Raw genomic sequence first — 12706 nt, 5'->3', positions numbered from 1 at the left:
TGGATCAGACCTGTGAACCCGCCTGCCTGCCCCGTAAGGCAGGAAAACCTAAGACGTTACCATAACAGCACTGGGAGCCCAACCCCAAATCTCAACGGCGGGCAGCTCAATGCTGCTTCCCTGTGCAGTCACTCTGCTCTCCTGCACTAGGGTCAGGATCAGAAAGTGTCCTGCACTAGGGTCAGGGTCGGCTGCTACTGCTTTTTTTCTGAAAAGAAAGAAAAGGCGCTGTCTCTGCATTGTGTCAGGGAATCACCTGAGTTAGGGCATTATACGTTGTCATGGTATCACTCCAGTTATTCTGAAAGAAGAAAATTCTCAGAATTATCCAAACTGAAAGAAGGCAGAAAACATTTTCAGCACTTGTAGAAAACAGGATGCTCTCCAGCGAGTGTTTCAGGCACAGGCATGGGGCAAAGCTTGTGTGCAGGGAAAGCAAAACAGCCTCATGTCAAACAAATGGGATCAGTACTGCGAAACGCTAAGACAACAAAGTCCTGTGTGAAACAGCCTTTGAAACAACTGAGTCTCCGTTCAGACTTGAGAACTCCAGACGTGCTACAGGCCAGCACTCATGACTGGACCCTGCATGTGGCTCCAAGCCTGGATTTATCTTCCGTCCTGGGAAGTCTGTGCCCTGGGCTGATAGCTGCTCAGCTCCGGCAGGCTGATGGGGTGAGCACCCTTCTTCAACAACGGTCATGAGACACACTGGCTGGCGCCAAATCACCGTAGTGGTTTAGATCTCTGGCTTGTGTGTCACGAGACATGAAATTAGCGATTCTACGGTCACAGTTTCTTACCACAGTATAGTTAAACTTGACTAGAAACAAGTCTCTAAAGTAACCATCTCAGAGGACCTTCCAGGGGATTCATCTTCTACAAACGACTTCAGACGTGGCCATCTCTGCACACACTGCGGACCCAGATGTGCAGCCACCACACCCTACACGTGTGTACAAGGAATACCGACCAGCGGAAGGACCTGAAGCCAATACCTATTTTATGACTAACTTGTTCGATTTCTGTCAGGCTTTTTTTTTTTTAAATGAAAATAAATCCCTGAAAGCAGATGCTGTGTTTCCTCAAAATGAACATATCTTTTTCTTTGTACAAGATGATCTGAGGCCGGAACCAAGACCCAGGGTGAGGCTGGCGCTATCTGCTCTGCCCTGGCTTGTGTCATTTGGGGCAGGTATTCAGGGGGGCTGGTCTTGATGTGTCTGTGGCCTGCCAACCAGGCTCGCAGTGATAACTAGGGAGGACAGGAGTATAGGAAGAGCTCTGATAATAGTAAGGCTTCATGTAAATGTAGGGTACTTTTATTAAGTGGTAATAAATTAAAATCCTCTGTGTATATATATAAAGCTTTGTGGGTTACAGCTTTTTTCTATAGCGTCTTGTTTAATTCTAACCAACAATACAGTGAACAAACATTTTGCTGCTTCTTTAATAGAAGCAGAGAGGTTAAGTAGCCTCAGAAGATGAGTGGTGCTGAGACAGCTGAGGAGAGCCAGGTCAGATGCTGAAGCCGTGCAGTGCTGCCTCCTCACCACACCCAACACAAGCACAGCGCCAGCCAGACGCACACTGTGGCTGAAGTATATTAGTTTCCAGGAACCACAATATGGAAAGTGAAAGAAAAACAAATTTTAATTTATAACATGCAATATATCAAAGTATTATTTCAACATGTAGGCAACATAAAAAGTTGAGATATTTTTCTTTCAAGTTGTGGAGTCTGAAGCTATGTGTCAAGTGGCCGTAGTTTGAACAGTACAGGTTGGTTCCATACCTCCTCCTCGTAAATATTTAGTTATAGGAGAGTTTGTATTTAAACACAAATAATTGTGAAAAATAAACCAAATAAATTAAAACAAAATTTTAAAAAAATCCTTTAAAATATAATTGTAACAGAGTTATTAAAAATAAATCTCCTAATTTCAGCATGATTTAATTTACAAAAATTCAGAAGTGAGCATTCGTATTCCACACACACACTTGCATATCTTTGTGTTAAAAGAGAATCTTGAAAAGAAGGAAAGAATTGCAACCTGTCAAAAATTCCCCAACTGTCAGAGAAAGACTGTGGACAAGCACACAAACAAATTCAAGGACATGAAGAGACGTGACAGGGGACGGCTGCTCCTCAACAGTCTGAGCCCCACTGCCCTGCAAGTGTGGGCAAGGCAGGCCATTTTATTCTACTACGGCAAGACAAGTTGCTGGACAAGCAATGTGATCGGCTGAAAAACTAGATTTTTCCCCCAGCATCTGTTGCAGATAGTGGTGGGCATGTGGATAAATTCTGGCCAATTAGATGTAAACAGAGCTGTCACTTGTGGCTCCTGGGAAAATGCTGGACTTCCCTGTGGACAGGAATAAGGCCTGATGTGATGGCTGGAACTGCAGTTGCCATCCTGTGACCATGAGGTATCCTGAGAAAGAAGCCACACTAAGGATCACAAAGCAGAGTTCAGAGGAGCCCTGGACCCTGCCTGCACTGCATGCTGCGGCTGCCACACCAGTCCCACCTCTTCAGTGGGAGAGAAAAAGGACATGCCCCTTTGGTTAAGCCACTGCATGTTTAACCTTGCCTTGACTGTGTGGATCACAATAAACTGTGGAACATTCTGAAAGAGATGGGAATCCCAGACCACCTGACCTGCCTCTTGAGAAACCTGTATGCAGGTCAGGAAGCAACAGTTAGAACCGGTCATGGAACAACAGACTGGTTCCAAATAGGAAAAGGAGTGCGTCAAGGTTGTATATTGTCACCTTGCTTATTTAACTTATATGCAGAGTACATCATGAGGAACGCTGGGCTGGAAGAAGCACAAGCTGGAATCAAGATTGCTGGGAGAAATATCAATAACCTCAGATATGCAGATGACACTACCCTTATGGCAGAAAGTGAAGAGGAACTCAAAAGCCTCTTGATGAAAGTGAAAGAGGAGAGTGAAAAGGTTGGCTTGAAGCTCAACATTCAGAAAACAAAGATCATGGCATCTGGTCCCATCACTTCATGGGAAATAGATGGAAAAACAGTGGAAACAGTGTCAGACTTTGTTTTTTTGGGCTCCAAAATCACTGCAGATGCTGATTGCAGCCATGAAATTAAAAGACGCTTGCTCCTTGGAAGGAAAGTTATGACCAACCTTGATAGTATATTAAAAAGCAGAGACATTACTTTGCCGACCAAGGTCCGTCTAGTCAAGGCAATGGTTTTTCCCGTGGTCATGTATGGATGTGAGAGTTGGACTGTGAAGAAAGCTGATCGCCGAAGAATCGATGCTTTTGAACTGTGGTGTTGGAGAAGACTCTTGAGAGTCCCTTATACTGCAAGGAGATCCAACCAGTCCATTCTAAAGGAGATCAATCCTGGATGTTCATTGGAGGGACTGATGCTAAAGCTGAAACTCCAATACTTTGGCCACCTCATGAGACGAGTTGACTCACTGGAAAAGACTCTGATGCTGGGAAAGGTTGGGGGCGGGAGGAGAAGGGGACGACGGAGAATGAGATGGCTGGATGGCATCACCGACTCTGTGGACATGAGTTTGAGTGTACTCCGGGAGTTGGTGATGGACAGGGAGGCCTGGCGTGCTGTGATTCATGGGGTCGCGGAGAGTCGGACACGACTGAGCGACTGAACTGAACTGAACTGAAAACCCACCTATAGGGCTGCTGTGGGATCCATGAGACAGACTTGAAAACACACAACTCAGGAATCCTGACCTTATTTTCAAGGGGACTCTGAAAAACCTCAAAGTCCCATCTGAAAAGATGATAGCTCCAGAGTGAAAGACTACAGTTTTAACTGCCCACCTGACCTTTCCCTGTATCTGGAGAAATTCTATTGTCCTCTGTTTTGCCTTAGGGTCGAGCAACAACATTTTGTTTTTTTCTATCCTGCTGTTCTGAAAAATTCAAGTTGCTGGGAAGCTTAGAATTACATTAAAAATGTTAACACAAAAACCAGAAGTTACAGGAAGAATGATCACTCTAAAGGTGATCCACTGCTTTTACTAATTTTTAAGCATATGTGGTTAGTATTAACCAAAAATGACTATGAGAAGGAAAACTTGAAGACGTTTGCTTTTCGATTTCCAGAAAATTTTTAGGGTTGCAATAGTGCACTCGCTCATTATCATCATAATAAATCAATTATTCTGAATGTAACAGACACTAACGACTAATCATCTAGAGGAATTCAAACTTACTAGAGACGTCAGGCCTTCGCTGTCGACAACCCAATCTTCCTTTTCAGCCAGTCTCTTTATGTCTACAGGGAACACAAGCACACAAGCACGTCTTACTATAGTTCTCTGACTGAACTTTAGAGACATAAAAATCCATAAAGGTTATGGTTTTTAATCATTTTATATAAGTTCACAAAAAATTAGTGAAAACAGGGATAGGCTTCCTTGGTGGATCAGACGGTAAAGAATTCACCTGCCAATATAGGAGACCTGGGTTCGATCCCTGAGTTGGGAAGGAACTTCTGGAGAAGGAAATGGCTACCCACTCTAGTGTTCGTGCCTGGAAAATTCCATGGACAGAGGAGCCTGGTGGGCTACAGCCCATGGGGTCACAAAGAATCAGACATGACTGAGTGACTAACACACACCTAATTCTGGAAGACACAAGGATTTAAATGTGTTCCGTTAGTTCCGTCGCTCAGTTGTGTCCAACTCTTTGCAACCCCGCGGACTGCAGCCCACCAGGCTACTCCATCCATGGGATTCTCCAGGCAAGAATACTGGGGTGGGTTACCGTCTCCTTCTCCAGGGGACCTTCCTGACACATGGATCGAACCCGGGTCTCCCGCATTGGAGGCAGACGCTTTAACCTCCACTGGATTTTTCTAATAAAACCTTAATGTAAATAAAACTGTCTACTATGCAGCCTAATCTGAAGAATGCCAGGCCAGGTTCACTGACAACTTCACACTTACTCAGCACTCCTGATAATATTCAACAGGTACAGTATAAGACACAAGGCATTTCCCCCGAGATTTCTAATAACCAGTGTGGACTCTCTCTGTCCAGCACATTCCCAACAACAACAGCGTGATGCCCATGGCGGGAGGAACAGCCCTGGCTCGGCCCCTCACCTGGGCCAGGGGCAGACGAGTCGGCCTACAACACAATTTTCTAATAACCAGCATGGACTCTCTCTGTCCTGCATGCTCTCTACAACAATAGCATGATGCCCACGGCGGGAGAAACAGATCTGGGCACGTTTAAGGGCCCAGCCCCTCACCTGGGCCAGGGGCCAGTTTTATACATACATAGCCGGCCTATGACAAAGTCCTGAGGAAAGACACCAACGGCCTGTACCATTCATAACAATGCCTTTGATTGTTTCTGAAATATGTAATACCCAAAAGGCTGCTTTGTAAAGATAAGCTTTCTTGTTTATGACTATATGCAAAAATCCTGAAAACTCTAGAAGTATTAAGAAAATGAGCATCACCTGTAACTTCTGCTGCAAAGAGAAACTTAAGTCTTTCTTCTAACTTAATGCTGATGTTTCTAAATCAAAAATTTTAAATATACATGTATACTTTCCAAATTGAAATCATACTTTATACACATTTTATAGTCTACTTTTTCCACTTGACATTTTCCATATGGATGTTCTTACATCCTCAAGTATTTTTCAAGAGTATCCATTTAATTTCTGCATGGCCCAGCATCTCAAAATAAACAGGATTTGAAAAGTATTCAAGAAAGAAAAAAAAAAAAACTACACTGAACAGCGACAGGTGATCTGAAATATTCAGATTTCTATGAGAGCATCTTTCTTGTTTCTGAGGATCTAGAAACTGGAAAGAGGTGGTGTGTGTGGATAACTGGTTGAGCCAGTGTCGTGAGTTTTCTCGACACACCTTCGGCTGTGTGCTGCAGCGTGACCACCACACAGCGCACTCGGAGACCCAAGATGAGGTCCTGGACGGTCTGCAGCAGGTCATTAGGGATCTCGAGGGCGGCCAGCGACTCATACGTCAGCCTGTGGAGCAAACACAGCGAGACAAAGGTGAGCACAGGGGGCCTGGAGTGGTCGTTAACATCGTTCTGGCATCCCACCACGCTTCATGGTGGCACTTACAAGCTACCGCTGTATGCTGAAAACGAGGACTGTACAATCCATGACAAGGATTGTGACATCACAGTGACACTGATTAAACAATGACAAAAGTGACACTCTCTTCAGATCCAAGCACCAGGAAGGCTTAGGAGCTGAGTTATCAGATGACACACAGCAAACAGTGGACACAAAAGGACAGAGCAAAGTTCTTTGCTGAGTGTATCTTTTTTTTCCCTAAAAAGACAAAAACATTTCCCCCTTCTCCAGAGACCACGCCCACATTTACCTGAGAGTCTGGATGACGTGAGCCAGCCACTGTCCGGAGAGCTCAGCCTTCCCCTCCCAGCCTCCGTGCTGCCGCCCTCCGCCCTCCGCCGCGCCAAGTGGGAGCAAGGCCCCGCGGACAAGCTTCACGAGACACTGCATGACTTCCTGGATCATTTTCTACACGTTAATGAATAAGTAGAACTGCATTAAAAGGCATCAAACTTGGCTGAATCAACCGGGGGAGGCAGTCTGCACGAGACAAATGTCTGGAATGCACACCAGGCCTTCCAGTCACTTTGTTTAAGGAAACCCTACCTCGAGAAAGAGTCTACATGCTTCCCCTTAACTTACCTTAAAATCGTTTTGTCTTTGCCTTACATTCTTTGATCTCTCAATGTGGCCTGACTTCTCAGCAGTCTGAAAAACAAAAATTAAAAAAACGAAAAACCTGTTAGTTGTCTCCAGAAGTAATTCATAAAAGTACGCTGTATGTAAAGAGAGCGTGAGACACGGTTACAACTTGACTAAAAGGGGTGTAAGCAGCAGCCCAAGTCTCTGGTTAAGGGATGACTGATTAGAAAACCCTCCTTATTCCAGTAAGAAGCTATTTATCTTCCTTAAAGCTCTGTATGTTGTCACCCTGCTTGTTTAACTTATATGCAGAGTACATCATGAGGAATGCTGGGCTGGAAGAAGCACAAGCTGGAATCAAGATTGCCAGGAGAAGTATCAATAACCTCAGATATGCAGATGACACCACCCTATGGAAGAAAGTGAAGAGGAACTCAAAGGCCTCTTGATGAAAGTGAAAGAGGAGAGTGAAAAGGTTGACTTGAAGCTCAACATTCAGAAGACGAAGATCATGGCATCTGGTCCCATCACTTCATGGGAAATAGATGGGGAAACAGTGGAAACAGTGTCAGACTTTATTTTGGGGGGCTCCAAAATCACTGCGGATGCTGATTGAAGCCATGAAATTAAAAGACGCTTACTCCTTGGGAGGAAAGTTATGACCAACCTAAACAGCATATTAAAAAGCAGAGACATTAGTTTGCCAACAAAGGTCCGTCTAGTCAAGGCTATGGTTTTTCCCGTGGTCATGTATGGATGTGAGAGTTGGACTAGAAAGAAAGCTGAGCGCCAAAGAATTGATGCTTTTGAACTGTGGTGCTGGAGAAGACTCTTGAAAGTCCCTTGGACTGTAAGGAGACCCAACCAGTCCATTCTAAAGGAGATCCGTCCTGGGTGTTCATTGGAAGGACTGATGCTAAAGCTGAAACTCCAATACTTTGGCCACCTCATGCGACGAGTTGACTCATTGGAAAAGACCCTGATGCTGGGAGGGATTGGGGGCGGGAGGAGAAGGGGACGACAGAGAATGAGATGGCTGGATGGCATCACCGACTCTGTGGACATGAGTTTGAGTGAACTCCAGGAGTTGGTGATGGACAGGGAGGCCTGGTGTGCTGTGATTCATGGGGTCCCAGAGAGTCGGACACGACTGAGCGCCTGAAGTATGAAGCTGAAGCTATCCTTTCTGTAGGGGAATTTCACATGCCATTCTCATCCACAGCTTTCTGCGGTTACCCCTACAGGCATGCAGCCCACATGCCGCTGCAGCGCTGCTTCCCAGGAGTGGGTGTGGAAACGAGAGCAGCTGTGGCTCTGGGTGGTCTGGTCGTCTGCAGACCCCGGCCCACCGCCCCCTCCTGCAGTATGTGCACTCAGTCGTATCCGACTCTCCGTGACCCCGTGGACTGCAGCCCCCTAGGTTCCTCTGTCCATGGGTTCCTCCAGGCAAGAACACTGGAGTGGGTTACCATGCCCTCCTCCAGGGGATCATCCTGACCCAGGGATTGAACTTGCGTCTCTGCTATCTTCTGCACTGGCAGGCGAGTTCTTTACTAATGCACCACTTGGGAAACCTGTCCCCACACTCCCCCCACAGTATTCAAGACTATAAGCATGAATGGTGGCATTTTATTTTTTTAAAAATCACACATCAGCACTCTTCTTCAAGGGGTTTTAGTCCAGTTTGGAGGGAGTGTATTCTAGAACTGACTGTAGAGTCATGTCTTCCCTCTGATTTCTCTTTCTCCTTAGAGCAATGTGTAGCAGACCACTTTACACTGATTAAGAGAGAAATCTGTTCAAGTGAATTTCAGTTAACTTTTTATTATCAAATTTTCTTACAACCAAATATTATTCTATGGAATGTCCTAGTAGGACAAACTTAGGACACTTTCCAAAGGAACAAGTCATCATGAAACGGCATACTGTAAAAAAACTCACCACCATAATCTTAGAAGGTACTGGTGTATTTAGGTGGAGAACTTTAGGTTAGGAATAACTGCACTCTAAGTGACTACGATATTGACACCAAGGTAATTTTAAAATACTGCAGGTAACACCACTTTTTGGGCCTAAGCTTAAGAAACTGTGGAGAGCCCTCTACATGATCCACACCGCTGACCCGAAGGAGGACGACAAGGGTAAGCACGCTGGTGTTTCCAAGTCAGACAGCCTGACGGGCACGGCCAGCACACACAGACACACACCCCTCTGTGGCAGGTAGTCACACTTCTTGTGCAACTTTTACTGTTTTTTTCTTCTTTTCAAAAGAATGAAGAATCATTGTCTCTTGGCCAACAACACTGAAAACTCTGTGCACCAGGATTTACAGAAACGGACGCTTTTCCCCTTTATTTTTGAGACACTGGAGAAGTGACTGCAGTGATGCACAGCTGTGGTCAGGTGTGACCAGAGGCGCTCACGGTGGAGTCTGACCAGCGGGAAGGGCAGAGGCGCAGGGCGAGGTGTCCCTTCCCTGGGGCCCCTGCTGAGGCTGCATCACGCAGACACAGCTGATGAACTCACTGCAGACTGAACTCGGCCTCAGCCCCTCTCTCTGGGGCGGCACTGAGAGTCCCTACCCTCTAAACCCACGGCTGGTCCTCTGGACGAGCCTGGCCTCAGCCCCTCTCTCTGGGGCGGCACTAAGAGTCCCCACCCTCTAAACCCACGGCTGGTCCTCTGGACGAGCCTGGCCTCAGCCCCTCTCTCTGGGGCGGCACTAAGAGTCCCCACCCTCTAAACCCACGGCTGGTCCTCTGGACGAGCCTGGCCTCAGCCCCTCTCTCTGGGGCGGCACTGAGAGTTCCCACCCTCTAAACCCACGGCTGGTCCTCTGGACGAGCCTGGCCTCAGCGGGGAGACGAGACACTCACTAACATGCCGCACACTTAGGAAGTCACAATATCAAAAGTGAAGATCAAATACATACTTCTCATTACAAGTCACAAGATCACAGCTCCAAACTCACATTTCCAGTCCAAATCTTTCCTCGCAGAAAGATCTCCTTCCCAAATCTGAATTTCAGACTGCCTCCCTGGTGTCTGCAGAAGGCCTGAGCAGGACAGAGTGAAAGGGTGGCTCTCGGGCCTGGAGTCTGCTGGCCTGCGGCTGGGAACCACAGGGTCTCCAGCACGCTAACTGTGGACCTTGGGGCTACTAACTCCACAGTCCTGGGAGATAGTTTCTTGGAATAAATCCATTCTCTCTATATATATGCTGCTGAAAACAGAGCCAACGTCCTAGTTAGTTGTTTTTCTGAGCCCCGACCTTAAGACCTGGCTCACTGTGCTGTGGAGGAAGGGGAGGGACTCTGGAAGAAGGCGTATTTGTCTCCGTGAAGGGTTGGCCCACATAAAACCAAGCATCCTGACTGCCAGACGGCGTTTTTCTTGTTTTATCTGCCACAGCACTAAATGCCTGTCCAATGGGAAGATTACTTCAAAGTCCTTTGTCCTGTGAAATAGCTTTGAATCAAAGGAAAGAGTAAAAAAATCAACTGTTAAAAACATCATACTAAAATTAAGGCTAAACTTTTCCACAACAGCTTTGCCCACCAAACAGGGCTAGTGCATGCATGAAAACGCCAACTGGACAGAGGAACTGTTCAGACTCCGAGGGCGTCTCCAGTCACGTAAAGAAGTGAGCAGGTGGAGTGAGTGGGTGGGGGAACCAGTTGTACGGCCTTCCTCTTCCAATTGTTAAAACAATTTGTTACTTATTGTTTTTATTTGATAAAGAGTGGAATACCTCCAACATGCTGAATTATGTGCAGTTTGCCCTGCTTTTAAGAAGAAAATTTTGAAACAGGAAGAACATTTTAATTTACATTCTATGAGTTATACAACTTTTTAAAACGCTGATTCCTAATATTTAAAAAACTGAATACTTTAAAAGTTTTCACCTGAAAATACACTATATTTAAAATATATCTAAAGGTGAGCTCTTACCCTACTATTAACCATTTCACGAGCTAAAACCCTTAACTCTTTCCTGCACACACAGACCAAAACCACTTTGTGGTAAGGCCAACGGTTAGACTGCACTGTTTGATTCACATATGTCACTTCACATGGCTGTGACCAGTCTGAAGAACTATTTGTCAAACTGTTGGAAACTCCATCTAAATCTTTTAACGGATGAACTCTAAATAAAACAAAAACAGTTTTACAACAAGAAAAGAAATTCAATTAAGTTGTAACTAAATATTTCAGAGCTTTCTTGTATGAGATTAAATACCTGGAATTCTTCCCAACATTCATCTAATTAAGTCTCTGGTTTTTACTAACGACATGACAGTACCCTCTCCTAACTCCTCCCTTCCTTCCACTGTCCTCTGGGGTCTTACTAGCTTTCCAGTAGAGGGTAACTTAATTTAAAAACACATCCAAATCTGTAGAGTAAATTACACTTAACTACTAATATTACTATAAACTTTTAAAAGAAGTTTATGACTATAAATAGGTAGAACCTCCACAGGCAAATCCAACTCATACAACTAATTACAGTGATTTTTTTTTCAGGGCTAATATTCCTGAGCTCATTTATTTTTCATCTGCAATTAAATAATTCATCTAGACATTTACCACAACTAGGTACAACCTGTAAGGCAGGAAAATATAGTCCCTTTTCACTACGTTATTCCAGATCGAAAGCTCTCAAAAGACTCAGGATGAGATAACTACTGTCCCCGTGGAGGGGAGAGCAACTCCAGAAACTGACGCAACTGGAAGGAAACACTCTCTGCTGGAAACAGCAACGCGATCCAGGCGGCTCCCAGGGCACGGCTCCCTTAGGTATGTGAGCCCCTGCCTCAACGCCCTCCCGCACACCTCTGGTCAACACTATTGCCTCACTTCTTACAGCTATGAGACGCCTACTGTGTGCCAGGCCAATGACACTTCAAATACTGGAAAGAATGCTTTCTCCAACTAGTAAGAGCAGCATCTTATTTATCTGCCAGATACTGTCATAAGCATTTCACATACCGTTAACTGCCACATCACAGCTAGTCAGCGACACACACTGGGTGTTCAAATGCTGACACTCTGCAAAAGAAGTTATGAACACACCTGTCCAGGCACTGGTGTGGAGGCACCTCCTCTTTCCAGTCTCAAGAGGGACCTGCTTTGGGGGGCGGGTAAGAGGGTGAGGGTACGACATGGCAGGAGGAACGCTGCCTCCCACAGAGGCTGCCACCCTCATGGCCGTGATGAACGAAGATGCAGGCTGGTGGGGCCCCGAGTGCAGTGGAGTGCTGACAAAACCTGATTCAGGACACCTGAAAGCACGCTCCTCCTTGGACAGCAACAAGCAGGTCTGCATTTGTGAAGGTCAAACTCTGTACATGCTGTATGGAAGTCTGACCTCTGCACAGTTAACTTTCAACAGAGCTTTTTTATAACCACTGATAAAAGGCCTCGGAGTCTACACCCTGGGACCTGGGGGCCTGTCACAGGTGAACAGAAGGGAGACAGCAGAGCCGCTTCTTTATGTCCCTAACTTCTGCACTACCAACTATCTATGATCAGGACACTGAGCACATGTGCAGCTTCTGAGAACATCAAGGTTTAAACAACTTCTCAGGTGGATCACACAGGGGCCAGAAGAAAGGATCTTTAAGTTCTGTCCAACCGGGAAGTTCCCTCTCACTTCAGACCCAGGTGCAAGATGCAAACGTTTTCTCCTTGTTTTATCATTTGCTTCCTGTCAACTGCACAACAGTCTCACCCCCAACATGGCCTGACTGGCACTGTCCTCATTCCAGAGTCTTGTTCTTTGAGCGGCCGTCTCCCCAAACCCTCAGCCCCTTCCTGGGAGACACTCACTACTCTCTCTCTAGAGTCGAGGGCCCAAGGCCAGAACAGGGAAGTCACTTGGTCAAGGCCACACAGCTAGTAGTGTTAGGGCTGTAGAGAGTTTTCAACTAATCTTAAAATATCTGACAATAGAGGCTCTGGGCTTCTGAGGTTTTAAAAAAGTCACTTCAAAATCT

At 45.8% G+C, this 12706-nt stretch overlaps 1 protein-coding gene across 5 annotated transcripts in view; it reads right to left on the bottom strand.

Annotated features, from left to right (window-relative positions):
* Positions 1-12706, bottom strand: part of EXOC2 (exocyst complex component 2) — a 126747-nt gene that overhangs the window by 45436 nt on the left and 68605 nt on the right. For all 5 annotated transcript variants that reach the window (XR_008683338.2, XM_055407088.2, XM_055407084.2 and 2 more), the window contains 4 exons: positions 6712-6777; positions 6380-6537; positions 5894-6015; positions 4224-4285 (listed from right to left, as the gene is read on the bottom strand). Coding sequence is in view for 4 of the 5 variants with exons in the window: in XM_055407088.2 (XP_055263063.1) it covers positions 4224-4285; positions 5894-6015; positions 6380-6537; positions 6712-6777 (408 nt within the window). In the remaining variant the exon portion in view is untranslated. The remainder of the gene's footprint in view (positions 1-4223; positions 4286-5893; positions 6016-6379; positions 6538-6711; positions 6778-12706) is intronic.

Source organism: Moschus berezovskii, chromosome 23 (genome assembly GCF_049115385.1).
Source record: "Moschus berezovskii isolate FMDL1 chromosome 23, NW_MosBer_1.0, whole genome shotgun sequence".
Taxonomy (NCBI): domain Eukaryota; kingdom Metazoa; phylum Chordata; class Mammalia; order Artiodactyla; family Moschidae; genus Moschus; species Moschus berezovskii.
This window is presented reverse-complemented; position numbering and strand designations above follow the sequence as displayed.